General features: G+C 51.3%; 1 protein-coding gene across 1 annotated transcript; it reads left to right on the top strand.

Annotated features, from left to right (window-relative positions):
• Positions 1–171: 171 nt before the first annotated feature.
• CACNA1F (calcium voltage-gated channel subunit alpha1 F) lies at positions 172–24,770 on the top strand (the record flags this gene model as incomplete). Its single annotated transcript, XM_084870886.1, has 48 exons — positions 172–196; positions 1,583–1,865; positions 2,185–2,290; positions 2,499–2,638; positions 2,898–3,040; positions 3,140–3,292; positions 3,838–4,043; positions 4,156–4,259; positions 5,054–5,244; positions 5,488–5,580; positions 5,692–5,785; positions 5,957–5,983; positions 6,102–6,262; positions 7,601–7,826; positions 8,753–8,960; positions 9,061–9,181; positions 9,298–9,379; positions 10,264–10,309; positions 10,495–10,546; positions 11,527–11,674; positions 11,855–11,984; positions 12,461–12,520; positions 12,672–12,778; positions 12,860–12,947; positions 13,349–13,456; positions 13,543–13,595; positions 14,680–14,826; positions 15,559–15,760; positions 15,857–16,015; positions 16,311–16,421; positions 16,652–16,735; positions 17,532–17,552; positions 17,760–17,888; positions 18,239–18,304; positions 18,546–18,637; positions 19,038–19,197; positions 19,425–19,552; positions 19,863–19,959; positions 20,151–20,253; positions 20,521–20,622; positions 20,776–20,906; positions 21,139–21,261; positions 21,531–21,700; positions 22,871–22,978; positions 23,087–23,214; positions 23,326–23,438; positions 24,063–24,260; positions 24,540–24,770. 48 exons carry the CDS (start codon positions 172–174, stop codon positions 24,768–24,770), a joined length of 5,958 nt encoding a protein of 1,985 aa, XP_084727012.1.

Genomic DNA, 24,770 nt, shown 5'->3' with positions numbered 1-24,770 from the left:
TCAGTGCCTTTTCTGTTACCAGGCTCTGGCCCACAAATGTCCCATCTTTGACCCTGCTCACCCTCCATCCAATCCAACCCTGCTATGGCCCCGCCCAGTGACCTTAATCTCTCCAAAGCTGGGGGAACGAGGAGGGCTGTTTGCAGATGGCTCTTCAACCTTGAAAGGAGGATGTCGGCATCTGAAGGCGGGAAAGGTGAGAGCAGCCTTCCACCCCTGCAGACCCTTTGAGCAACCCTAGGCTCTGCTCTACCCCTGGCCCCTCTGACTCACCCACTGCCCACCAGGACCCCATCCCTGGTGAACCACCAGGTGACCAGGATCATCCTGTTCCCATCCCAGCCAACCCCAAACACAGCCTTACCTCCAACTAAGCCATGAAGCTCAGCGTGACCCAGACGCTGCTCTCTACGGCCTCCCTTCCCCATCCACAGCCATAGTTACCAGCTGAAACCCAACCCCAATCCTGGCTTTCACCCCTATCCTAGTGCCCACCCATCTTCAACTCCACAGCCAGCCCCAGGGTTAATCCTAACACAAACCATACCAACCAGAGGGCAAATCCCCATTCGAGTCCAAACCCCAACACAGATACCGACCTTACCACGAGCTCTAAAGTCACCTAACCTCAACCCCAGCCCCTGGATGTCAATGCTGTTAGCAAGTGGCTCTCTGGCTTTCCAGAAAGAGCGCAGATCCATTTTTAAGGGGGAAAATAGAAATAGAGAACACACACAATGGTGGTAGTAAGTTGTGAGAGCTTGCTGCCAGAGTCTACCTGGATTTGACTCCCAATTCAACCACTTCATCAAGTCATTTAACCCCTCTTTTTGCATCAATTTCCTCACCTGCAAAATGGGAATAATATTGTGTGCCAGGCAATCTCCTAAATGTTGAACTAATTTAATCCTCACAACAACCCTATAATACAGGTTCTCTTATTATCATCCCATTATACAGATAAGGAAATTGAGTCTCAGAGGGGTTATGTAAGTTGCTCAAGGCCGCATGAAGCTATCAAGTGGTAAAGTCAGGATTGAAACTCAGCTTCTTTCCTCCAAAGCTGGGGCTCTTAACCAGGTCAATCTACTGCCTCTCAGAGGCTTAAGCAAGGCCATGGGGATTGGGAATGACCTTAGCTGAAAACCCCAATGCAAAATTCAGATCCCATCCTTAACTTCAGCTCCAACCTTGACCCTAACTCTAATCCCAGGTCACTCAAATACCCAGTCCTAACCCTAAATCTCAAGCACACTCCACTCCACCTGTATTTAAACCCAACCCAAAAACCCACCACTTGAATTTACCCTAAATCTGCCTCCAGCTATAAACTTAATGGTACCCCATGCCAATTTAAACTATCCCAAGTCTAACACCAAACCCTACTTCACTTGGAAATGTAACCTCACCTTCACTCCTCTATAAACTCCCCCTCTAGCCCCAATCAATTCCAAAACCAACTCTTACCACCCCAATCCTCAGGTACCCCTAGCTTTTCCTACTTTTACATGTTCTTCTTTCCTTCCCTCAGACTTGATTGCCCTTAATAACCTGTCCCTCCTGACTTGATTTCTCCACCTAGACATCACCCCAGAGCCCAGTCCAGCCAATGGGGCAGGCCCTGGTCCTGAATGGGGGCTGTGCCCTGGACCCCCAGAGTCAGGAGGTGAAATCAGTGGGCCATCAGGCCTGGGAACCCCTAAGCGAAGGACTCAGCACAGTAAGCACAAGACGGTGGCAGTGGCCAGCGTTCAGCGGTCACCCCGGGCGCTCTTCTGCCTCACCCTGGCCAACCCTCTGCGGCAGTCCTGCATCAGCATCGTGGAATGGAAGCATCCTGGAAAGCCAGGGGCAGGCTTCAGGGGGTGAGGTCATGAGATTACTAAGAGTGAGGGATTTGGGTCAGGATTAGCATGGATCAGGGGTCAAGTACTGGTTTCTGGGGGAATTTGAGAAAAGTGAAGGTCATTCACTAGGGAGTCAAGAGTCAAGGACTAAACCACAGCAAGAGTTTAAGATGGCCATTCAGGGGAGTCAGAGTCAAGGCCTTGGTCAGGGTAGGGGCTGGGAATGTGAGGGCTAGTCACCTTGGGGTCAAGGGTGAGCATTGGGTGTGGAGGACCCCAAGGGAATGTTGGGGTTCTAAGGCTGCTTTGCCTGGGTCCTTGACTGTGTCCACCTGAGGCCCTTCGACATCCTCATCCTGCTGACCATCTTTGCCAACTGCGTGGCCCTGGGGGTCTACATTCCCTTCCCAGAAGACGACTCCAACACTGCCAACCACAACCTAGTGAGTTTTGCTTCACCATGCCCGCCCTGTCAGATACAGCCCCAATAGAACGACACCTCAAGCCTTCCAGCCAGGCCCTCTCTTCTCTGATCCAGATGACTCACCTCTGCCCGGTCCGACCCTCTGTCCCGGATATGCCCTTCCCCCCTACCTCTACCCCCATCAACCCCCAACCCAATTAATCCGGGATCTCCGGCTCCGTCCTCAGGAGCAGGTGGAGTACGTATTTCTGGTGATTTTCACTGTGGAGACAGTGCTCAAGATCGTGGCCTATGGGCTGGTGCTCCATCCCAGCGCCTACATCCGCAATGGCTGGAACCTTCTCGATTTCATCATCGTCGTGGTTGGGTGCGCATCTGCGGGGCACACCCCTCCTCCCCTTCCCCCCCAGTTCAACTTTCCATCCCAAGCCCGCTGAATCCAGGGCTCAGGGAAGCAACTACAATACTTGCAATTGCTCCCATTGGGCAGCCAGAATCAGGAATATGTTAAGCCTATGTGCATTGCTGATTACAGAGACTTGTGCTCTTCTCAGGAGAGGAGAGGGATGGGAAGGGGTGCCAAAGCCTGACACCTGCCCTCGCCTCGTACCTTGCTCACCCCTCAGGTTGTTCAGCGTGCTGCTGGAGCAGGGCCCGGGGCGGCCTGGAGATGCTCCGCACACTGGAGGGAAGCCGGGGGGCTTCGACGTGAAGGCGCTGCGGGCATTTCGGGTGTTGAGGCCACTGAGGCTGGTTTCTGGGGTCCCGAGTGAGTGTAACGCCTGCTGGGGTTGAAGGTAGGGAAGGGGTGCGGCAGGAGGACTTAACGGGCCCCGCCCCTACTTCACCCAGCCCTGGTTCCCCGCAGGCCTGCACATAGTGCTCAATTCCATCATGAAGGCGCTGGTGCCGCTGCTGCACATCGCTCTGCTCGTGCTCTTCGTCATCATTATTTACGCCATCATTGGACTCGAGCTGTTCCTCGGACGCATGCACAAAACGTGCTACTTCCTGGGATCTGGTCAGCCAGCCAGCCCCTCCAGGGACAGGAAGCGTCCCTCCGCTGCCTCCTAGGCCAGACCCTGTTCTCAAGGAGACCCCAATTCACAAGACTCCGCCCCCAGACTCAGGCTCCCCAAAGACAAGCCCTACCCACAATCGCTCACTCGCTAATAGCTCTGCCCTATCACAAGACTCCACCCTCTAGCCACTTAAGACTCCATCCTACGCAACTAGTCCCAGATATTCAAGCCCTTCACCCGGGCCCCCACCCTCTTTTTAAGAAGCCCTCCAAAATTCACAAGCCTCTGCCCCCAGATTGATACCTCAGTTTTATTTATAAAATTCTACCCCAAGATTTACAGTCCCACTCCCAACATCCCTGGGCTTCGGACTCAGCTTCCCAGTGGTTCAGAATCCTGACCTGGCAGAGTCAGGGTCTAAGGGTTGTTCTTGATTTAGAAAGATCTTGGACCCTTAGTTGACCTTCCTAGGTGGGCGGAGCTACAGGGTGGCCGAGAGTGCGGGTGGGTGTGGTTCAGAGCCCAGACCCCTGTCTTCCAGCAGAGATGGAAGCGGAGGAAGACCCGTCGCCCTGCGCGTCTTCAGGCTCCGGAGGCTCTGGGCGTGCGTGCACGCTGAACCAGACCGAGTGCCGCGGGCGCTGGGCAGGGCCCAACGGAGGCATCACTAACTTCGACAACTTCTTCTTCGCCATGCTGACGGTCTTCCAGTGTGTCACCATGGAAGGATGGACGGATGTGCTCTACTGGGTGAGGTGGAAGGAGGGCACACAGTTTAGAGGCTGTACCTGCCTTTTCTCTGTGAGCTCTGAGGCAGGAATGTCTGCATGCCCTGAGGGAAGCATGTCCTCTCTCTCCCCAGATGCAGGATGCCATGGGGTATGAGCTGCCCTGGCTGTATTTTGTGAGTCTCGTCATCTTTGGGTCCTTCTTCGTCCTCAACCTTGTACTTGGCGTCCTGAGCGGGTGAGGAGCCTCGACACCCCCCCCCCCCCCTCCTCCTGCCCCTCAGACTCTGTCTCATTTTTTCTTCCTGGAAAACTCCTAGGCAACCTTCAAAACCCATCTGAAATACCCCACCATCCATTCAGTCAATATTGAGCATCTACTGGGTGCAAAGCACCATTTTAGGAATGGAACAAGAGACAAAAACCTCTGCCTTCCCAGATATTACATTTGGGAGTTAGGGGGAAGACAGACTATAGCAACATATACAATAAGTAACATATACGTAGTGTTTTATATGGAATATGTCCTATGAAAAGGAAAGAAGAATAAAAATAGGAATCGGAAGGCATCTGGCCAATTTGGTAGAACAGGGAAAAACACTTGCATATCAATTTTGATCAACTCTACAGTACATTTTGGATTTATGGCACATTTGCAAAAATTGCAGTTGAAGGTACATTAATTGGTCTTATGCCTTTTTTAATGTATTATTGTGGATAATGAAGATGTTTGCATGGCCAAAAAAAAAAAAAATAGGAATGGGGCTATCTTCCAGTTATAAATAGGGACAGTGAGGACAGGCCTCCTTGAGAAGGTATTACTGAGTAAAAATGTAAAAGAGATGAGGGAATGAGTCATGTGGCTCTCTGAGGAAAGTGTCCCAAGCAGAGGGAACATTCTGTGCAAAGGCTCCAAAGCACGGATGTGCTTGGCATATTCAAAGAACAGCAAGGGTGTCAGGGTGGCTGGAATGGGGAAGGCGAGGGGGCCAGGGTGGTTCCTCCACCTCACCCTCTATCCTCCACCCTCAGGGAGTTCTCCAAGGAGAGGGAGAAGGCAAAAGCACGGGGGGACTTCCAGAAGCTGCGGGAGAAGCAGCAGTTGGAGGAGGACCTGCGGGGCTACCTGGACTGGATCATGCAGGCAGAGGAGCTGGACATGGAAGACCCCTCAGCTGATGGCAACCTTGGTTCTGTGGCTGAAGAGGGCAGGGCTGGCCACCGTAGGCAACCCCAATGTGGCCCATTCCCTGCTCCATGTGAGGTGCCCTCCTGAGACCCAGATCTCGCCTGCAACAACTCTAGGCCCAGCCCTCATATGTGACCTAGGATACAGAACCTAGATCTAGATTCAGACCCACCTCCCAACTGTACTCAGAACAGATTCCAAATAACCCACCTCCCACACACACAGCCCTTCCCCTGCCTCAGGCCATGGTCCTCAACTGTCCTCCCTACCTCTGCAGGACCACAACTGGCAGAGCTGACCAGTAGGAGGCATGGACATCTACGCTGGTTCAGTCACTCCACCCGCTCCACACACTCCACCAGCAGCCATGGTGGGTGTCCGTCCTGGTTGGGGAGGGGCAGGATGGGTAGATGGAGCAGAAAGCCAAGGATGGAAACTTGGGATCTTCATGTGCTGACCTCTGTTCCCACCCGGCCCACAGCCAGCCTGCCAGCCAGTGACACTGGTTCCATGGCAGAGACTCCAGGCGATGAGGAAGAGGAGGATGGGGCTCTGGCCAGTTGTACACGCTGCCTGTGAGGGCCCCAACCCCTTGACCCCTGACCCAGCCCAGAACTCAGTTCAAACCCTGACCCCAGTGCTTACTTTAGTTTCCAACCTTGACCTCAGCCCCTGACTTCTGATCCTAGCCACTGACTGCCCCTCAGCCCTTTATGACACTCACCTCCCATCAACCTCTTTTACAGAAACAAGATCATGAAAACCAGGGTCTGGTAAGTTGAGGAAGTTATGTGACTCCTGGACCCCATGTCTCTGTGATCCTTACCTGAGTCCCACAGGGCAGGCTGAGGTAGGTGATCTCAGCCAATGGGTGATCTCCTTTCTGCCCAGCCGCCGCCTCCGTCGAGCCAACCAGGGTCTCCGGGCATGCTGCCGGCGAGCTGTGAAGTCCAATGCCTGCTACTGGGCTGTGCTGCTGCTTGTCTTCCTCAACACGCTCACCATCGCTTCAGAGCACCACGGGCAGCCCATGTGGCTCACTCAGACCCAGGGTGCGCCTCCCAGCCTGCCAGCCCTCTTCCCCAGCCTCCAATTCCCTTCATCCCAAGAGCTCCAATTCAGGATCCCTCAGGTGTCTCAGACCCCCAAACACTGCCTTCCCCACAAGTAAATGCAGAAATCTTAACCTGTCCCATCTCACTTGTAGCCTACACTTCCGTAGCTCTTTTATTATTATTATTGTCTAAAGCACATGTGTCAAACACAAGGCCCGCGGGCCAAATCCAGCCCGCCAGGCCTTACAATGTGGCCCGCACCGCGCTGTCATCACTGCACTCCGCTGTCAGTTTATGACATTGTCAGTTTATGACTGTTCAGTAAACCATTCGGCCCACGATTTAGGCTGGATTTTAGATTTTGGCCCCTTCTCTGATTGAGTTCGACACCCCTAGTCTAAAGTCTTACATAGGTCTTCTTTTATCCCAGTTGACATTCCCCCCCCTCCCCCAGACATTCCCACCTCAGGCAAGCAACCACTGGCCCAGCATCTGTGTCCATTGGTTATGCTAATATCCATGCATACAAGTCCTTTGGTGCTCTCTAACCCCCCCCTCCCGCCCCCTACCATTTGTCTCTGGATCTATTTTTGTTCATCATCTTTATTATTATTATTGATTTCAGAGAGGAAGAGAGAGGGAGAGAGAGATAGAAACATCAATGATAAGAGAGAGAATCATTGATCAGCTTCCTGGTGCACACCCCTACTGGGGATTGAGCCTGTAACCCAGGCATGTGCCCTTGGCCGGAATTGAACCTGGGACACTTCAGTCTTCAGGCCAACGCTCTAGCCATTGAGCAAGCAACCGGCTAGGGCAGAGTCCAGGCTCTTAACACCACACTGGACAAGTTAACCCCTCTGTGCTTCAATTTTCTCATCTACAAAATGAGATGGTTATAGTACTCACTTTATGGGGTGGGTAGGAGGATTAAATTAAAGTGGAAAGTGCTTAGCACATTGCCTAACACGTTATAACTGATAGTTCTTACAAGAATTCATTTTCATCTCAACCCCAACCTTAATACTGAGTACTCTTCTAACCCCAAACTTCAAACCAACCCCAGTCCTAATTAAAACCCAGACTCTAACTCTACCCTTGAATTGGAGCTTTTCTGGACTCACAGAGACTGATTGATGCCCCACCCCAACTCTGCCCTTTACCCCAACTCTAAGCCCCTCATCCACTCTGACCTATAAATTCACCCCAATTCCTAACCCTAATCCCACCCCCAGCCTGTGCCTGGCCTGATACCAGCTATCCCAGATCATCCCATGGCCCTTCCTCCTCACATGTCACCATGGAAACTGGCCAGCCCTCCCCCTTTCCCCACAGAGTATGCCAACAAAGTGTTGCTCTGTCTGTTCACGGCGGAGATGCTTCTCAAGCTGTATGGTCTGGGCCCCGCAGCCTACGTTTCCTCCTTCTTCAACCGCTTTGACTGCTTCGTGGTCTGTGGGGGCATCCTGGAGACCACACTGGTGGAAGTGGGCGCCATGCAGTCCCTGGGCATCTCAGTGCTCCGATGCGTGCGCCTCCTCAGGATCTTTAAAGTCACCAGGTATGTGTTTGGGGAGGGGGGAGAGGAGACTGAAGCCATAAACACAGCCCCAACAGCCCACACCCCAGTCCCAATAATAATAATAATAATAATAATAATATATATATATATATATATATATATATATATATATATATATTTCACCATCTAATTTGCAAATATCCATTGAGTGCCTGCTGTGTACCAGGCACCATTCCAGGCCTTAGGGAAATACCAGGAATCAAAGCGGACACCAGTTCCTGCCTTTGTGGAGATTCAAGTTCTGTGGGAAGGGTGTCTACTCCATTTCCATCTTCTTCCTCAACCTCAACCCTGCCTCTGAACTCAACTCCATACTCATGCCCAACCCAAACCCCATCCCAACCCTCAACTACAACACCATCTCTAGCCCAACTCCCAACCACTCATCATTCACAAGCCCATTTACAACCCGAACACCCAATCCAACCCCATCTCCAACCTCATTCCTAACTCACAGCCTCATTCCCATCACTAACCACAATCCCCCCATTCCTAGCTCCTAACCATCAGTTAATCTCCAACCACAGCCCTGTTCCCAGCCCCAATCTTATCCCCAACTCAGTCATCTACAACTCCAAACACTCCCCAATCCTAACCCCAACATTGACCCCAGCTGCAATTTCAAACTCCAACCCCAGTCCTGGTCCCAACCTGAAAACGAATTCTAGCTCCATCAATTTCCATTTACCCTCCATCCTAACCTCATCTCCCATTATTCCCCTAACGCTTAACCCCAATCTCAATCTTCCTCTCACTTCTTATCTTTGCCTCACCCCAGCTCCGAAATCACTTCTGACCCTGATACCAAAGGCCATTTTAACCCAGCCCACCCCAATGAACCTCAAGCTGGAATTCCTGACTCACCACTGGACATGTCAACCCTGCCCCCTCCATCTCTGCTGCAGGCACTGGGCATCTCTAAGCAATTTGGTGGCATCCCTGCTCAATTCAATGAAATCCATTGCATCCTTGCTGCTTCTCCTCTTCCTCTTTATCATCATCTTCTCCCTACTTGGCATGCAGCTATTTGGGGGCAAGTTCAACTTTGACCAGACACACACCAAGCGAAGCACCTTCGACACCTTTCCCCAGGCCCTCCTCACTGTCTTTCAGGTGGGGCCTGGAGATGATGGGATGGGGGTGGGTCAGGGGCACCCTAGGGTGCAGGGAGGGTCCCAAGAGCTTCATGGTGAATTCCCGCCCCACCCCCCAGATCCTGACAGGTGAGGACTGGAACGTGGTCATGTATGATGGTATCATGGCTTACGGTGGCCCCTTCTTCCCAGGGATGCTGGTGTGCATCTATTTCATCATTCTCTTCATCTGCGGCAACTGTATCCTCAAAACCTTGGTGGGGGGGCTGGATGGTGGAAGGTGGGATGGATAGAGGGGTCTGGGTGGTCCACAAGCAGGCTGCTTCTCCATCCTTTGTAGCCTGAGCTCACCCCAGACATCCTGTTGAATGTGTTTCTTGCCATTGCTGTGGACAACCTAGCCAGTGGAGATGCAGGCACTACCAAGAACAAGGGCAGGTGATGTCTGGCTCCAGCCCTAACACAGTCTCCCCCTGGATCCCTGCCTGGGAATCCACACACACACCCCACTCCCCACAAATGCCTCAGTCACCCTGGCAATCCCCAGCCCCCCATCCAACCTGCCAGTTCTCGTTCATTCAACATGCATGTATTGAGCACCTACTTTGTGCCAGGTCCTGTTCTAGATACTGAGGAAATATCAGGGGTCAAGGTAGACAGAATCCTCTCCTTCAATGAGCTGACATTTGAGTTGGGGAAGCAAGAAAAATACATAAAAATGGATATATAATATACTTTAAATATATGTTAATATGTAACAAAGAAAAAGAGTGAAATAAAAGAATAGAGAAAAATAAAGATTGCTATTTTGGTTAGGTAGTCAAGGAAGGTCTCTATATGGAAGTGACAGTTGAACAGAGAACTGAAAAAACTGAGGGAGTGAGCCATTCAAATATTCGGGGGAAGAATGATCAAGGCAAGGGGACAGCAAATCAAAGGTCCTGATGTGATGATAGTCTTAGCACATTCAAAAAAATACCAGGGAGACCAGTGAACAAAGGAGAGAGTGGTAGGAAGTGAGCTCAAATGGGGGAAATAGCAAGGCCAGATTTAGGGTGTTTGGGGCCACAGTGAAGACTTTGGTTTTTGCTCTGAGTGGGAACCACAGGAGGGGTGTGAGCAGAGGAGCGATGTGCCAGACTTAGGATTTAACAGGATCCTTCTGGCTACTGTGAGAAGAACAGACTGCGGGGATGAGGGCGGAAGTAGGCAAGTTCTGTGGGGTCTAAGAAAGGTCTGTTCTGACTGCAATGTTCCTCCCTCATCCTCACCCATCTGCTGCAATCCTTAGCAATCACACACACCCCCATTTTCTCACACAGGGAGAAGAGCACTGAAGGGAAGCACCCACAGGAAAATGGAGCGTTAGTGAGTTAGAAACCTGGGCACTGTCTACACCTCATACTACCATCAATGCCTATCTGTGTGTTTGAGTTTTTAACCCCCAACCTCTGCCTATTCAATCCTTCATTACTGCATCTCTTCCGTGCCTCCCTATGTCCATTTCCTGATGACTCCCCTACCACTGATGGCCCCTATTTTACTGTCCCCAGGTGCCTGGTGGGGAGAATGAAAAAGAGGAGGGTGCAAAGAATGAAGGAGCAGGCAAGTGACCAGGAACAGGTGGAGGATGTGTGGAATCCTAGGGACAGCACCCAGGCAGAGCTCTTGATCCCTGAGACCCTCCCGTTTAGGGAGCAGCCTTTCCCAAGACCATCTTGAAAATAATGGTCATGGTTTTTGGCCATCAACATTGGGACATTGAGATTAAAGAAGATTAACAGGTGTTTTGTTTTACTGAGGAACTTCTCAGAGCCTTTATTTTATAACTAGAGGCCTGGTGCACAAAATTCATGCATGGATGCAGTCTCTAGGTCTGGCCAGAGATTAAAGCGTGAGTGTCTGCCTGAAAGTGCAGGTCCTAGCTGACCTCTGGGCCCTGGGCAGCACCTGGGCCCCCAGGGCCCCACATGCCCCCCTCTCCCTGAGTCATCGGGCCTTGCCCAGCTCCCTCAGTGCCTGGGAGCTAGGCAGCGGCCCCAACCCCTGCCACCGCTCCTGGTTGCCATCTATAGGGTGATCAGCAGGGTGATCAGGCCCCACTCACACCCACCTTGTCCTAGCACCGCCCACTCAGCTACTCCACCATCCCACTGAGGTAACACTTTTATAGGGGCCCATCAGGGCCAGCAGTGCCTCCACTGCCACCTGCTGCCAGCGCCACATCACTGGCACCCACCATGCTCTGAGCTGCCCCCTGGTGGTCATCACATGTCATAGCGATCGGTCAAGGTCCCGGTTCAGGGGACAATTTGCATATTAGGTTTTTATTATATAGGATAGCATGTATATGACTGCAAGGATGGCAATGTTCATTCAACACACATTTACTGAGCTCTTACTGTGTCCCAGACACTGTTCTAAGTGTTGGGGACACAACAGTAAACAAAACAAACTAAAATCCCTTCTCTGAAGAGCTGGCATTCTAGCAAAGAAATGAGAAGAATTTACCATGTGTCAAGCACTGTTCTAGTTGCTTTACATGCATTTTCTCAGTTTCCTCTCTTCTGATCTTGTGGTGCCAGGCATGGAGGAAGAGGAAAAGGAGGAAGAAGAAGAGGAGGAAGAAGAGGGTGCAGGACGTGTGGAACTCCTACAGGAAGTTGTTCCCAAGGAGAAAGTGGTGCCCATCCCTGAGGGCAGTGCCTTCTTCTTCCTCAGCCAAACCAACCCGTGAGTGCTGGGGCGGAGAGCAATAGTGGGGCAGGAGGGGCTGGGGCAGGCAGAGGGCCAGGGGGCAGCCAAGGCTCAATGGGGCAGTGTACACAGCCTGATACAACAGGCCTGAGCTGCATCCCTTGGGCTCTCCCAATCAACTCTGGTTTCTGACCACAGCCCATTCCCCATCCCCAGAATGAGGAAGGCTTGCCACACCCTCATCCATCATCATGTCTTCACCAATCTTATTCTGGTATTCATCATCCTCAGCAGTGTGTCCTTGGCTGCTGAAGACCCCATCCGAGTCCACTCCTTCCGCAACCATGTAAGCCTTTGGGGGGGACTCCCAGGAATGTCCTACTGGGCACTATCCAGGCCAGTGTGCAGACAGGGAGAAGACCCCTATATGGACAGAAAGAGAAGGGCAAGAATGGCAGCCTTACTGTGTATGCATCACACTGTGGAAGTTCCAGGGAGGAGATCAGTATACAGTTGAAGAAGAAACTGTGCTCAAAGAGGTTGAACAGGCCAAGGGCACCCATGTAGCTGGGTAGAGGTAGAGAAGCACAAATTTGAACCCTAGTCTTTCTGATGGCCAAGCCTTTTGCCTTGTAGAGAAGTTCTGAATGATCATAAGAAAGAGAGGGAAGGGAGGAGGGAGGGATAGCAATGTTTACATAGAGAGGTACATGTGCGTGTGTGTGTGTGTGTGCGCACACACACACACACACACACACACACACACACCTAGGATATCCCACAGCCATGACTCAGTCACTTTCCCTCTTTCTCATCCCCCAGATTCTGGGGTACTTTGATTATGCCTTCACCTCCATTTTCACCGTGGAGATTCTACTAAAGGTAACTAATGGGTCCCCAATCACATCCCCAATTGCCCCAACCACTCCCACCCACCTCCACAACCCACCTCTCCTGTTTCCATCCCCTTCTACCCCTTCTATTCCCAAATCTGGGATCTATCTAACCTGATTATCTCTATCTCCAACTCCAGATGACGGTGTTTGGGGCCTTCCTGCACAAAGGCTCCTTCTGCCGTAGTTGGTTCAATTTGTTGGATCTGCTGGTGGTCAGTGTGTCCCTCATCTCTTTTGGCATCCAGTAAGTGACCCTTCACCTACCCCATTCCTCCAGAGCTGAGGCAAGGCCTGAGCCAGGGCCTGAGGACTGCCCCCTCCCCAGCTCCAGCGCAATCTCGGTAGTAAAGATTCTGCGGGTACTCCGAGTACTTCGGCCCCTTAGAGCCATCAACCGGGCCAAAGGACTCAAGGTAACCCCACCCCACCCACCCAAGTCCACAGGATCCAGGCCTTGCCCCAGGGGCCAAAATCACTTATCAGATTGACCATATGCATAATGCATGACCACATGTAACTGACCATTGGCCACGTGGCCAGACCCATATTCCTTAACCAATGACCACATTTTTCTGATCTGAGTCCCTGGCATGTGGCCACATAACCTGTCTGGTAAACACTTATTCCTGGTTGGTGCCCACACATCCCTGGCCCATATCACTGCCCCTTAATCACATGTTCCTGACCACATATCCTTGACTCAAAATAACATGTCCCTGACCCAAGTCCCTGAGCTCCATCCATGCCCAGAATCCCTGCCCCATGGTTGCTGTGGCCTGCACTGTCCATTGGTCATATTTGTGGGTACCTGCAGCACGTGGTGCAGTGTGTGTTCGTGGCCATCCGGACCATCGGGAACATCATGATCGTAACCACACTTCTGCAATTCATGTTTGCCTGCATTGGTGTGCAGCTCTTCAAGGTGGGAAGAAACACCAGAGGGAGGCCCAGGCATGAGTCAAGGTGGGGTTGAAGGGTTCACCTGCTTGACAAATATCCGCCCTACAGGGGAAATTCTACAGCTGCACTGATGAGGCCAAACACACCCCCAAAGAATGCAAGTAAGTAGCCAAGACTCTGCCCTCACTGGGCCCAGGACCCTTCCCAAAGGCTGCAGAGGCCCCTTGAGCTCACCTAGGCCCCTGAAACCCTTAGAGTTTCCTCCAAAGAATTTCAGAGATTATCGAGACTCCCAGAACTCCCCAAGCCTCCAAGATACACCACCAGAATTGTCCCAAGAACTGCAAAGGCCCTCAGATCTCGCCAAACTCTAAGAGGCTCCTCAGTACCTCCCCAAACCCTTCTCCACCTCCCAGAATTACCTATATTTTATTCTGGACCTCCCAGCCATCCCCAAACACCATGACACCCAAGCACCACTCAATCCTCAACTTCCATCCTGTAGAGGGTAGAGGTTAGAAGCATGGACTTTGAAATAAAAAAAATTCCTGGTTCAAATCATCCCATGAGACTTTTCTTAACCTTGTAATTTCTTACATTGCTTAACCTTGCTGAATCCCATTTTCTTTACCTGAAGAATGAGGATTTTTAAAAATGTGACCCTCACTGATTTTTTTGTGAGTAAATGAGTTATTACATGGAGAGTGTACTACAATGTAAAGTTACTAGATATAAAGCCTAGTACCATGCCTGGCATAAACTTAGTGCTGAGCAGGTTGACTATTATTTGTATTACCTTTTTCTGGATGGTGATGATAATGATGATAATGGTGTTGAGAGCTAACATACAAAGATTGGCAAAAGTAGGTTTATAGTTGTAATATAAATAATACTACAAGAATGAACTCTGTATCTCATGCACTCACAACTCTAAACCTACTTTTGCTCTACCCTGTATGTGGTGCCAACTATGTGCCATACACTATTCTCATTATTGACTTAATTATACGTGTAACAAGAAAGTAAATACATTGTTCTTACTTTTATTTCATGGAGAGGGAAAACTGAAGCACAGAGAGGTTAAATGTCCAAGGTCACCCAGCCAGTAAATGGAGGGGCAGGATTTGAACCCATGCTATCCAGTTCCACCATGATGCCCTGCTGCCTCCATGCTGGAAACCTCAGTCCCCTTTCCACAGCTTTCCACCCCTCCTCACCCACTCAGACTGTCTACAACATCTACAGGGGCTCCTTCCTGGTCTATCCTGATGGAGATGTGTCACGGCCCCTGGTCCGGGAGCGGCTCTGGGTCAACAGCGATTTCAACTTTGACAATGTCCTTTCAGCCATGATGGCTCTGTTCACTGTCTCCACCTTCGAAGGCTGGCCTGCGTGAGGAGAAGGGCCCCAGGGATGAGCAAGGGACAGGGAAGGAGTATCTAGGGGACTGGCTTGGAATCTGCTGAAGGATGGGTGGGAGAGTATCTTGAAGTGTGATCAAGGTCTCTCGAGACTGGATAGGGTTTTCTGGGGACTGGTGGGCATATCAGAAGACTGGATGGGGGATCCCCCAGTAGCTTGCTGGGGTGTTTTGGGGACCCGGGTGGGTGGGATCTCCAGGAATTGGGTAGAGATCTCTGAGGGATTAGGTAGAAGTCTAGAGAGGACTGGGTAGGATTTAGGGGGGACCAGGTAGATGCCTGGGGAAACTGGTTGGGGGTCTAAGAGGAGATGGAATGGGGGATTCAAGGGTTTCCAGAGAGTTGTGCAAGTCTTCAGGGTAGCAGTTGGAGATCACTAGGGAGGTGGAGAAGGGAATTCAAGTTGATGGGATTTAGCAATATTTGGGGGTTGGTGGGGGAGTTCTGGGTAACTGCATGGGGATTACGGTGGATGGAGAAGGGGATTTGGGGTGTCTGTGGGAGCTTAAGGGATTTGGGAGTCTTTGAAGGCCTAGTGGAGGTCTCTTAGAGTATTTATGGAGGTCCTAGGAGATTAGGTCAAGGGATCTAGGGGTCTTTGGGGGTCCCAAGCAGGAGATTTTGAGGTGTTAATTATAACTGGTCTGGAGGAAGTTCTGAGGGGACTGGTATATCCCCTCACCTGCCTCCACCGGCTCCACAGGCTGCTATATAAGGCCATTGATGCACATGCAGAAGACCAGGGACCCATCTATAATTACCATGTGGAGATTTCAGTGTTCTTTATTGTCTACATCATCATCATCGCATTCTTCATGATGAACATCTTTGTGGGCTTCGTCATCATCACCTTCCGTGCCCAAGGGGAGCAGGAATACCAAAACTGTGAACTGGACAAGAACCAGGTGACCTCTGACCCCTGATACATAACCATCAACCCCCAAATATACCTCTTTGCCTTGGGACCTCACTGCTCACTCATGCCCTGCACCCATATGCAGCGCCAGTGTGTGGAGTACGCCCTCAAGGCCCAGCCACTCCGCCGCTACATCCCCAAGAACCCGCATCAGTATCGTGTGTGGGCCACTGTGAATTCTGCTGCCTTTGAGTACCTCATGTTTCTGCTCATCCTGCTCAACACGGTTGCTCTAGCCATGCAGGTCTGAGCTCCCCACCCTGACCCCTGCCAGAAACCCTATCCTGTCTACACAATCCCTTGGGAACTATTAGGCATGCTTTAGGCTGCAAGTAACAAAACCCCCAACTGACAGGGACTTGTTATAAAAATATTTGCTACATATTCATAATGGAGGTAGATAATGTGAGGGGTTAGGCCAACTCATTGTGCTATACCACATCCTCAGACTCCCCTCACTCCTAGCCAGAGAACATTTGACTAGGGGTGGGGGGTTCTCTGCTTCAGGTGCTATCCTCACACCTGACTTTCCCCTCCAGCACTATGAGCAGACTGCTCCCTTCAACTATGCCATGGACATCCTCAACATGGTCTTCACTGGCCTCTTTACTGTTGAGATGGTGCTCAAAATCATCGCCTTCAAACCTAAGGTATGCCCCACCTGAAGTGGGTGAATTCCTTGGGGGTGGTGCTCATTGCAGTGCTCTCAGGAGGTCAGCAACCAGGGAGTCATGAGACTAGGGAATGAGAGGGATCCAGATGCAGGGCCATCATGTAGTCTAAGCTGGGCTCTGTCTCCCCAGTTTCCCCACCATACTGGCCCCCTACCCTAGCTTCATAAATATGAGAAGACAGGGTTCTGCTTTCCTCCTGCCTCCAGCATTACTTTGCCGATGCCTGGAACACATTTGACGCTCTTATTGTGGTGGGCAGCATAGTGGACATTGCTGTCACTGAAGTCAATGTGAGTACTGGCCTCTCCACTAACCCACTCTCCCCCTGCTAATCTTTCCTCACCTCAACCCCAGGGCTTTCTTTCAAATGGGTAGAGGAGATGACACACTCCCATCCACCCCATTCATGGAGACTCAGTGCTCCTCATTCTAGTTCTATCCCTTCTGAGTCCCTGTTAGATTCAGCCAAAATCCCCCTCCACCATCTCCCTCATGTCATTTGCAGCCCATATTCTGGACCCACCATCACCTAACATGACTTTGTTATTTCTATTATTTCCTTCATTGTTTCTACATCCATCTCCATTGGCTCCATCATTTCTTCTGATTTCTTCAATGACTCCATAATCTCCAATGCTGGGTCTTTCACGTCTCTGTCATTACCGTTGACTGCATGGTTGGCTTCATAATCTCCTCCATTCGGTATTATATGTTACTGTTACATCTATTGACAATGCTGCTGCTTCCATACCTCCATCATTGGCTTGGCTTCTCCAATGGGTCTCCCCATGGGTTCTCTCATATCCATCATCTCCATAAAACAACTGGCTCCATCATTTCCTCCATTGGCTCCAAAATCTCTCCTCCGTAATGTCCTGTACCCTCTCCTCTCCTTCACCCCCATTACCAACTTTTCCCACAACCATCTTGATCCACTAACATATAACCTTCCCCATTGGACCTTGCATAATGACTGTACCATCCATTATCCCCTATAACTGTTCAATCATTTATCCCCTTGTTCACTTGGACCTGTGATCACATCATCTCCTTTATCTCCTCTGTATTGACCATACCTCCCTCCAGAATGGTGGCCATCTTGGCGAGGTAGCCCCCCTCATCAACAGGGACTCTTTGCTTTTCCCCCCACCCACCCTCTCTTCCTTTTTACCTTAAGAGACTTTATAAATGCTCCCTGACCATCCTGGGACCTGACTTCTTACAGACTTAGGGGCTGGGAGGGCCCAAGCTTGAAGCAGGGAGGTGGCTGGGGAAAATGTGGACTGAGCATACCCACCACACTCCCAACCCCAGAGCTCTGAGGACAGTTCCCGCATTTCCATCACCTTCTTTCGCCTCTTCCGAGTCATGCGATTGGTCAAGCTTCTCAGTAAGGGTGAAGGGATCCGCACACTGCTCTGGACATTCATCAAGTCCTTCCAGGTAACCCCCCCATCCCTTTGACCACCCCTTACCCCAGCCTTACCTCTCAGCCTGCTATTTTACCACCCTCAGAACTATATCTCCTAGTGTGCCACACCCTCCTGCAACTTCCCATTTTCAGTTTTCTCTCTTTTCTAGGCTCTCAATTCCCAGCATGTCTTGGCTTCACTGACTTTAGTCTATTGAATTTAATACTGTGTCCACATTTGGGATACACTGGTAGTCATCACATGGGCACTTGGGGGATGGACCACATCTCTCATCAGGTCCAGGCTTGAGGGAGCAGTGCATTCTAGGGATTATAGTTCTCTGCCTGGACCTGAGTATCTATCTTCCTCTCCACCCCATAGGCCTTGCCCTATGTTGCTCTTCTCATCGCAATGATATTCTTCATTTATGCAGTCATTGGAATGCAGGTGAGTGGGGACCATACCTCAGGCACTTCTCTGCTGAGGGAGGTTGATTAGGAAGAGCCTGAAATCGGGATTGGTGGGTGGAAAGACAGACACACTGGATGACCCTGAGACAGTCCACATGTCAGTGAAATGGAATCAGCAGTGCCTGCTTGTCAGGGTTGTAAGGACCCTTTGGGTATTAGGAGTTGTGAAATGGGTGGCATGGGTTCACCCCTCTGACACAGCCCCTGTGTGCCCACAGATGTTTGGCAAGGTGGCCCTTCAGGATGGCACACAGATCAACCGAAACAACAACTTTCAGACTTTTCCACAGGCTGTACTGCTTCTGTTCAGGTGACATCTACTCCTCCCTCTGCCACCTCAGTCCCCAGCATGCCCTTTTGGGTCCCAGACTGCCTGAGCTGTGGAAATAACAGGGCAGCGTAGAGTTCCATGTTGCCTGGGACCTTTTCTGGCTGTGACCTGAGTATTTGAGAATACTCTAACCTCACCCATCCTTTTACTGGCTGTAAGATGTATCCCCTTCTTTGGCCTCAGTGTCCTATCTGTAAAATGTGAATATGACCATCATAAACATGGCATGTCAGCTTTTTAAATTTAGAAATGCTATTTGTGCCAAATGTAGCCCCTGGCAGGAGGTGGGTCATCCCCTAACCTTTCCAGTCCCCATAATACCATTTGCCATGACTTCAGAGCCTTCCCTCTAGGATGACACCCCCATGTGATCCCCCAGGTGTGCCACTGGGGAGGCATGGCAGGAGATAATGCTTGCCACCCTTCCCGGGAATCGATGTGACCCTGAGTCTGACTTCAGCCCTGGCGAGGAGTTTACCTGTGGTAGCAATTTTGCCATCGCCTATTTTATTAGCTTCTTCATGCTCTGTGCCTTCCTGGTGAGGACCTTTTTCCCATACCCACCACCACTGCCATGGGGGCTGGCCCTGAAGGGTCTGGGGATGTCAAATGAGGTGGGGAGCCCAGATCTTCAGAGTAGGTGAAAGGGCTGGCCTGGTTCAGGGATTTGTAACCCAGCGACCATATAATCTTACCTCAGCCTCCCACCAACCCCCTATACTTCCTACTCTGCCCTTCATCTAACCCCCCGCTCACTGGCCCACAGATTATAAATCTCTTTGTGGCTGTGATCATGGACAACTTTGATTACTTAACCAGAGATTGGTCCATCCTGGGCCCCCATCACCTGGATGAATTCAAGAGGATCTGGTCTGAATATGATCCTGGGGCCAAGTATGCCCTCTAACCTCTAACCCCACACCTGGCATCCCAGGGGACAGAGCACTGCCCCACACTCTCTTAGCCCCAGAACCTCTAACCTACTCCTCCCATTACCCGGTCAGTAGATGCCCCAGGGTCCCCAGACACTGTCTCCTGACCCCCCCTCCTACATTCCCCCACAATGATTGCCCTTCAGTTCTGCCCTGGCAGACCCTGGGGTGTTGTTGGGGAGATGTAGTAATGAGCTGGTGGGTCCTTGAGAAAGGATTAGAGGGGTATCTCCAATCCAGTGGTGCCTCCCACCCACTCCCACCTGCCCAAGGGGCCGCATCAAGCACCTGGATGTGGTTGCCCTGCTGAGACGCATCCAGCCACCTCTGGGATTTGGGAAGCTGTGCCCACACCGAGTGGCCTGCAAGGTCTGTGCACCTGCCCACCCCCGCCTTGCCTCTGAGAGAGCTGTCCACCATCTGGCAAGGGTGGGCGGAAACTTTGCCTTGGGTGAGGAGGGGGTGTTTGGTTGCATCTTCAAAGGTTTCTGTCCCTGGACATTCAGGCCTGCATCTCAGGCATTTGCCCAAAGTGGGTTTTGTGTCCCTGGTGTGCACAGAGACTTGTGGCAATGAACATGCCCCTCAACTCAGATGGGACAGTGACATTCAACGCCACGCTCTTTGCCCTGGTTCGGACATCCTTGAAGATCAAGACAGAAGGTGTGTGGGGGGATGGGAGACAGGAGTGGAAGGATCCCTGGGGAGGTTGCAGGGAGCAAACTGAGTGCTGGGTCCCACTCCTAGTTCTGAACCTCAGAATAGGTGACTGTTTTCTCCCAGGCCCATTTCCCCACCTGGCCAATAGGGGCGGTGGTGCATGACTTCAGTAGAAGCTTGCGAAGCCCCTCCAACAGTGAGGGAGTGGCTGTGAAGGACTCTTCCTATTGGCTCATGCCCGCCCCCCTCCCCCATCCTCTCCTGGAGCAGGGAACCTGGAGCAAGCCAATCAGGAGCTTCGGATTGTCATCAAAAAGATCTGGAAGCGGATGAAGCAGAAGCTGCTGGATGAAGTCATCCCCCCTGCTGACGGTGAGCTATCCTCACCCCAATTCTTGATCCAGCCTCCGAATGTCAGATGATTGCTCACCAGCGCTGGCTGGGGGAGGGGGAAATTCTGCTGTGGGCAGGGTGGGAGGAACAGAGGACCCCTATGTGACCTTGCCTCCTCTCCCTTGCCCCCAGAGGAAGAGGTCACCGTGGGCAAATTCTATGCCACGTTTCTGATCCAGGACTATTTCCGCAAATTCCGGCGAAGGAAAGAAAAGGGGCTACTTGGGACTGAGCCCCCGCCAAGCACCTTCTATGTCCTTCAGGTCTTCAGAGTGGGCCTGAGTGGGTGGGGGTATGTGGGAGCACTGTGTCAGAGGTTAACTGCTCTCTTGATTTCATGGAGCCCATGCCACAGATTTGGAAACTGAGGTCCTAGGACCCACAGAGGGTCAGAGGTGGTTGAGGGGACTCCTTCCCCCACCCCACACTCCTACATGGGAAGCAGGGAGTTTAGACTCTGAGCTATCCCACTTCCCCATTTTTCCACCCTCACAGGCTGGTCTGCGGAGCCTACAGGACTTGGTTCCTGAGATCCGACAGGCCCTCACCTGTGACATAGATGAAGAGGAAGAGGAAGAGGGACAGGGTAGAGAGGAGGAGGAAGATGAAACATACCAAGTGAGGACAACAAGTTTCCACTCCCCCAGGATTGTAAAGTACCCCTCAATCCCCTGAGGAACTCCCACACTGCCTCTAAGGAGAAGCCTGCATCCACCCACCCACCCTGGCAATAGACAAGTGTTTATTTGGTAACCACCATCCACTGTTGGAGGCCAAGACCCTGATACAGTCAGTCCCTGGGGTGCTCACTAGAGACACTCCATATGACCAAGTGACTTAGATATAACATATAACATGCATGCAACACTGTCTTGTGACTCCCACAGGCTCCAATGGGCTCCCAGCCCCCATCCCGTAAGAGCTCCCTGATTTCTGTGTCTCTGCCGACTGGGGACAAACTGCCAGATTCACTCTCCCTTGGGCCCAGCGATGATGATATGGGGGCTCCCAACTCCAGACAGTCCAGTGTGCCCCAGGCTGGATCCCATGCTCACAGGTATGGTGGTCAGGAGTCTGGGGGGAAGATTGGGAGGGAAGACACGGACTAGCCACTGTATGGGGATAACTCAGGGGGCACAGGAGTAAGGCCTTCTAATGGAAATTTGGGGAAGATGAGAGGGTTTCAAGGGCTCAGGTGGGAATAAAGGATAATAAGATTCATGTGAGAAAGGCAATGAAAAGGTTTAATGCAGCCGAAACCGGTTTGGCTCAGTGGATAGAGCATCAGCCTGCAGACTGGAAGGTCCCAGGTTCAATCCGGTCAAGAGTATGTACCTTGGTTGCGGCACATCCTCAGTAGGGGGTGTGCAAGAGGCAGCTGATCGGTGATTCTCTCATCGATGTTTCTAACTTTCTATCTCTCTTTTCCTCTCTGTAAAAAAAAATCAATTATATATATATATATATATATATATATATATATATATATATATATATTTAAGGTTTAATGCAAAAAGCACATGATGTGGGACTAAATGGGTTTAAGTTCAAATCCTGTAGCTGCCATTTGCTAAGTGACCTTGGGCTACTCACTTAGTTTTCACAGTCCTCAATTTCCTCACCAGTGAAAGGGGGATAATAGCACCTTACTTCATAAAGATAGTGGAAGGATGAAATAAGGTCACTCCTAGCTTTTACACCCCAGCACCCTCCCAATTCTTTTTTTTTTATTGATTTATTTATTTTTTTTACAGAGAGGAAGAGAGAGAGATAGAGAGAAACATCGATGAGAGAGAATCATCGATCAGCTGCCTCTTGCACCCCCCCTACTGGGGATGTGCTCGCAACCAAGGTACATGCCGTTGACCGGATTGAACCTGGGACCTTTCAGTCCGCAGGCCGACGCTCTATCCATTGAGCCAAACCGGTTTCGGCAACCCCCCCCCCCCTCAATTCTTATTTGAAGTTGTCTCTTTAACAGGCCAACTTTGATTTTATTTTATTTTTTGAAATGTTGGGTCTTTCCAATGAGAAAAATGTCTCTTAAAAGAAAGCCTATGTTCACTTTTAAATAACAGGTTAATTTTATGTTATGTTAATTTTATTTTCCCCCAATTAAAAAAAATTAGAAGCCCAGTGTTTCTGTAAGGGAGAGGGAACCAGGGGCCCAGGACCACATACGGGTATTTGGGGATCTGATCTGCCTAACTTGCCTCACTTTCCCCAGGAGAGGTTCTGGGGCTCTCATCTTCACCATTCCGGAAGAAGGAAGTTTTCAGCCCAAGGGACCTGAAGGGCAGGAGAAACAGTATGAGGAAGAGGAAGTCCCGGGCCAGTATTCTGGCCACAACAAGTAGGATGAGCCCATGTTTGGGGGGAAGGAATGATAGCACCCCATGCCCAGGCCTGAGCTCACGCCTGGCCCTCCCTTCTTCCCATTCAGGGGCTCCTACTCAGATGAGCAGGCCAGGACTCCCTCATGTCCCATCCTTTTGCCACCTCACAGACCCCAGAGATACGTGGATGGCCACTACGCTCCTCGCCGCCGTCTGCTGCCCCCAACACCGGCAGGTGAGAGTGTGAGTGGGTCATAGGGCCCCCATGGGCCAGCAGGGCAGAAGGGTGGGGAAGCACTGACAGATCCTCCTACCTCCCCCTACCACCTACCATCCTCACCCCCAGGTCGGAAGCCCTCCTTCACTATCCAGTGTCTGCGGCGCCAGGGAAGTTGTGAGGATTTACCCATCCCAGGCACCTATCATCGTGGGCGAAACTCAGGGCCCAGCAGGGCACAGGTGAGGTGAGGTGGGGGCAGCCTAGGTTAACATTTGTTAATGTGTTTTTATTTATTTTAGAGAGGAAGGGAGGGAGGAAGGGAGAGAGAGAGAGAGAGAGAGAGAGAGAGAGAGAAAGAGAAAGAGAGAGAGAGAAACATCAATGAGGAACATTGATCAGCTGTCTCCTCCACACCCCCTACTGGGGATTGAGCCTGCAACCTGGGTGCCCTGACCTCCTGGTTCATGGGTCAACACTCAACCACTGAGCCACACCAGCTGGGCAGCCTGGGTTGAATTTATCAGACACGCTACATGTCAAGAGCTTCTGAAGAACAAGGCACATACTGTATGAACTCACACATTCTCACTTTACCTATGAGGTGGGTACTGTTATTAGTCCCAGTTTACAGATGAGGAAACTGAGGCCCAGAGAGGCTTATCCAAGATCACACAGCTATTAAGTGTCAGAGCTGAGCCTTAAACTCAGGTCTTCTGTGCCTTTAAATGAGCTCACGGGTAATTTACACACATTCAGTGTGACCACAGTTGTGCTTAGGGGTAAGAGGTAGGCACAGAAATGAGTCCTATACCCTCATACTCCACCCATCCATCACTGTCCCTCTGATGTTTATTCTGGTCCAGGGTTCCTGGGCAACCCCTCCTCAGAGGGGTCGGCTCCTGTATGCCCCACTGTTCTTGGTGGAGGAGGGTACAGCAGGGGAGAGATACCTCAGCAAATCCGGCGGTCCGCTTTGCACCTTCGCCTGTCTGCAAGTGCCTGGAACCCACTCAGTCCCCAGTCACAGCAAGAGGGGCAGTGCTGATAGCCTGGTGGAGGCTGTGAGTTCAGCAGGGGCATGGGCAAGAGGGATGGGGGAGAACAAGAGGAGGAGGGAGCTTGGGAATAAGGGGAAAAGGGTCCCCGGTCTCTGGGCTTGCATGTAGCTCCCCCTTTGCTCTGCGACATCTACTCAGCATAATGTGTGTCCCACTGTCCCCCGCTGACTTCCCTGCATATCCTCAAGGGTGCATCGCTTATCCACACTTGCCCTCTCTGTGCATGCTGCTTCAACTCCATGCTGTGCCTTCTGTCAACTCTGATCCTATCTGTGGCCCCAGGTGCTCATCTCTGAGGGCCTGGACCTCTTTGCCCGAGACCCGCGCTTTGTGGCCCTGGCCAAGCAGGAGATCGCAGATGCGTGTCGCCTGACACTGGACGAGATGGACAGTGCTGCCAGTGACCTGCTGGCACAGAGAACCAGCTCACTGTATAGTGACGAGGAGTCCATCCTCTCCCGCTTCGATGAAGAGGACCTGGGAGATGAGATGGCCTGTGTCCATGCCCTCTAA

Source organism: Pipistrellus hanaki (assembly GCF_964339955.1).
Source record: "Pipistrellus hanaki genome assembly, chromosome: X".
In the NCBI taxonomy this organism is placed as follows: domain Eukaryota; kingdom Metazoa; phylum Chordata; class Mammalia; order Chiroptera; family Vespertilionidae; genus Pipistrellus; species Pipistrellus hanaki.
This window is presented reverse-complemented; position numbering and strand designations above follow the sequence as displayed.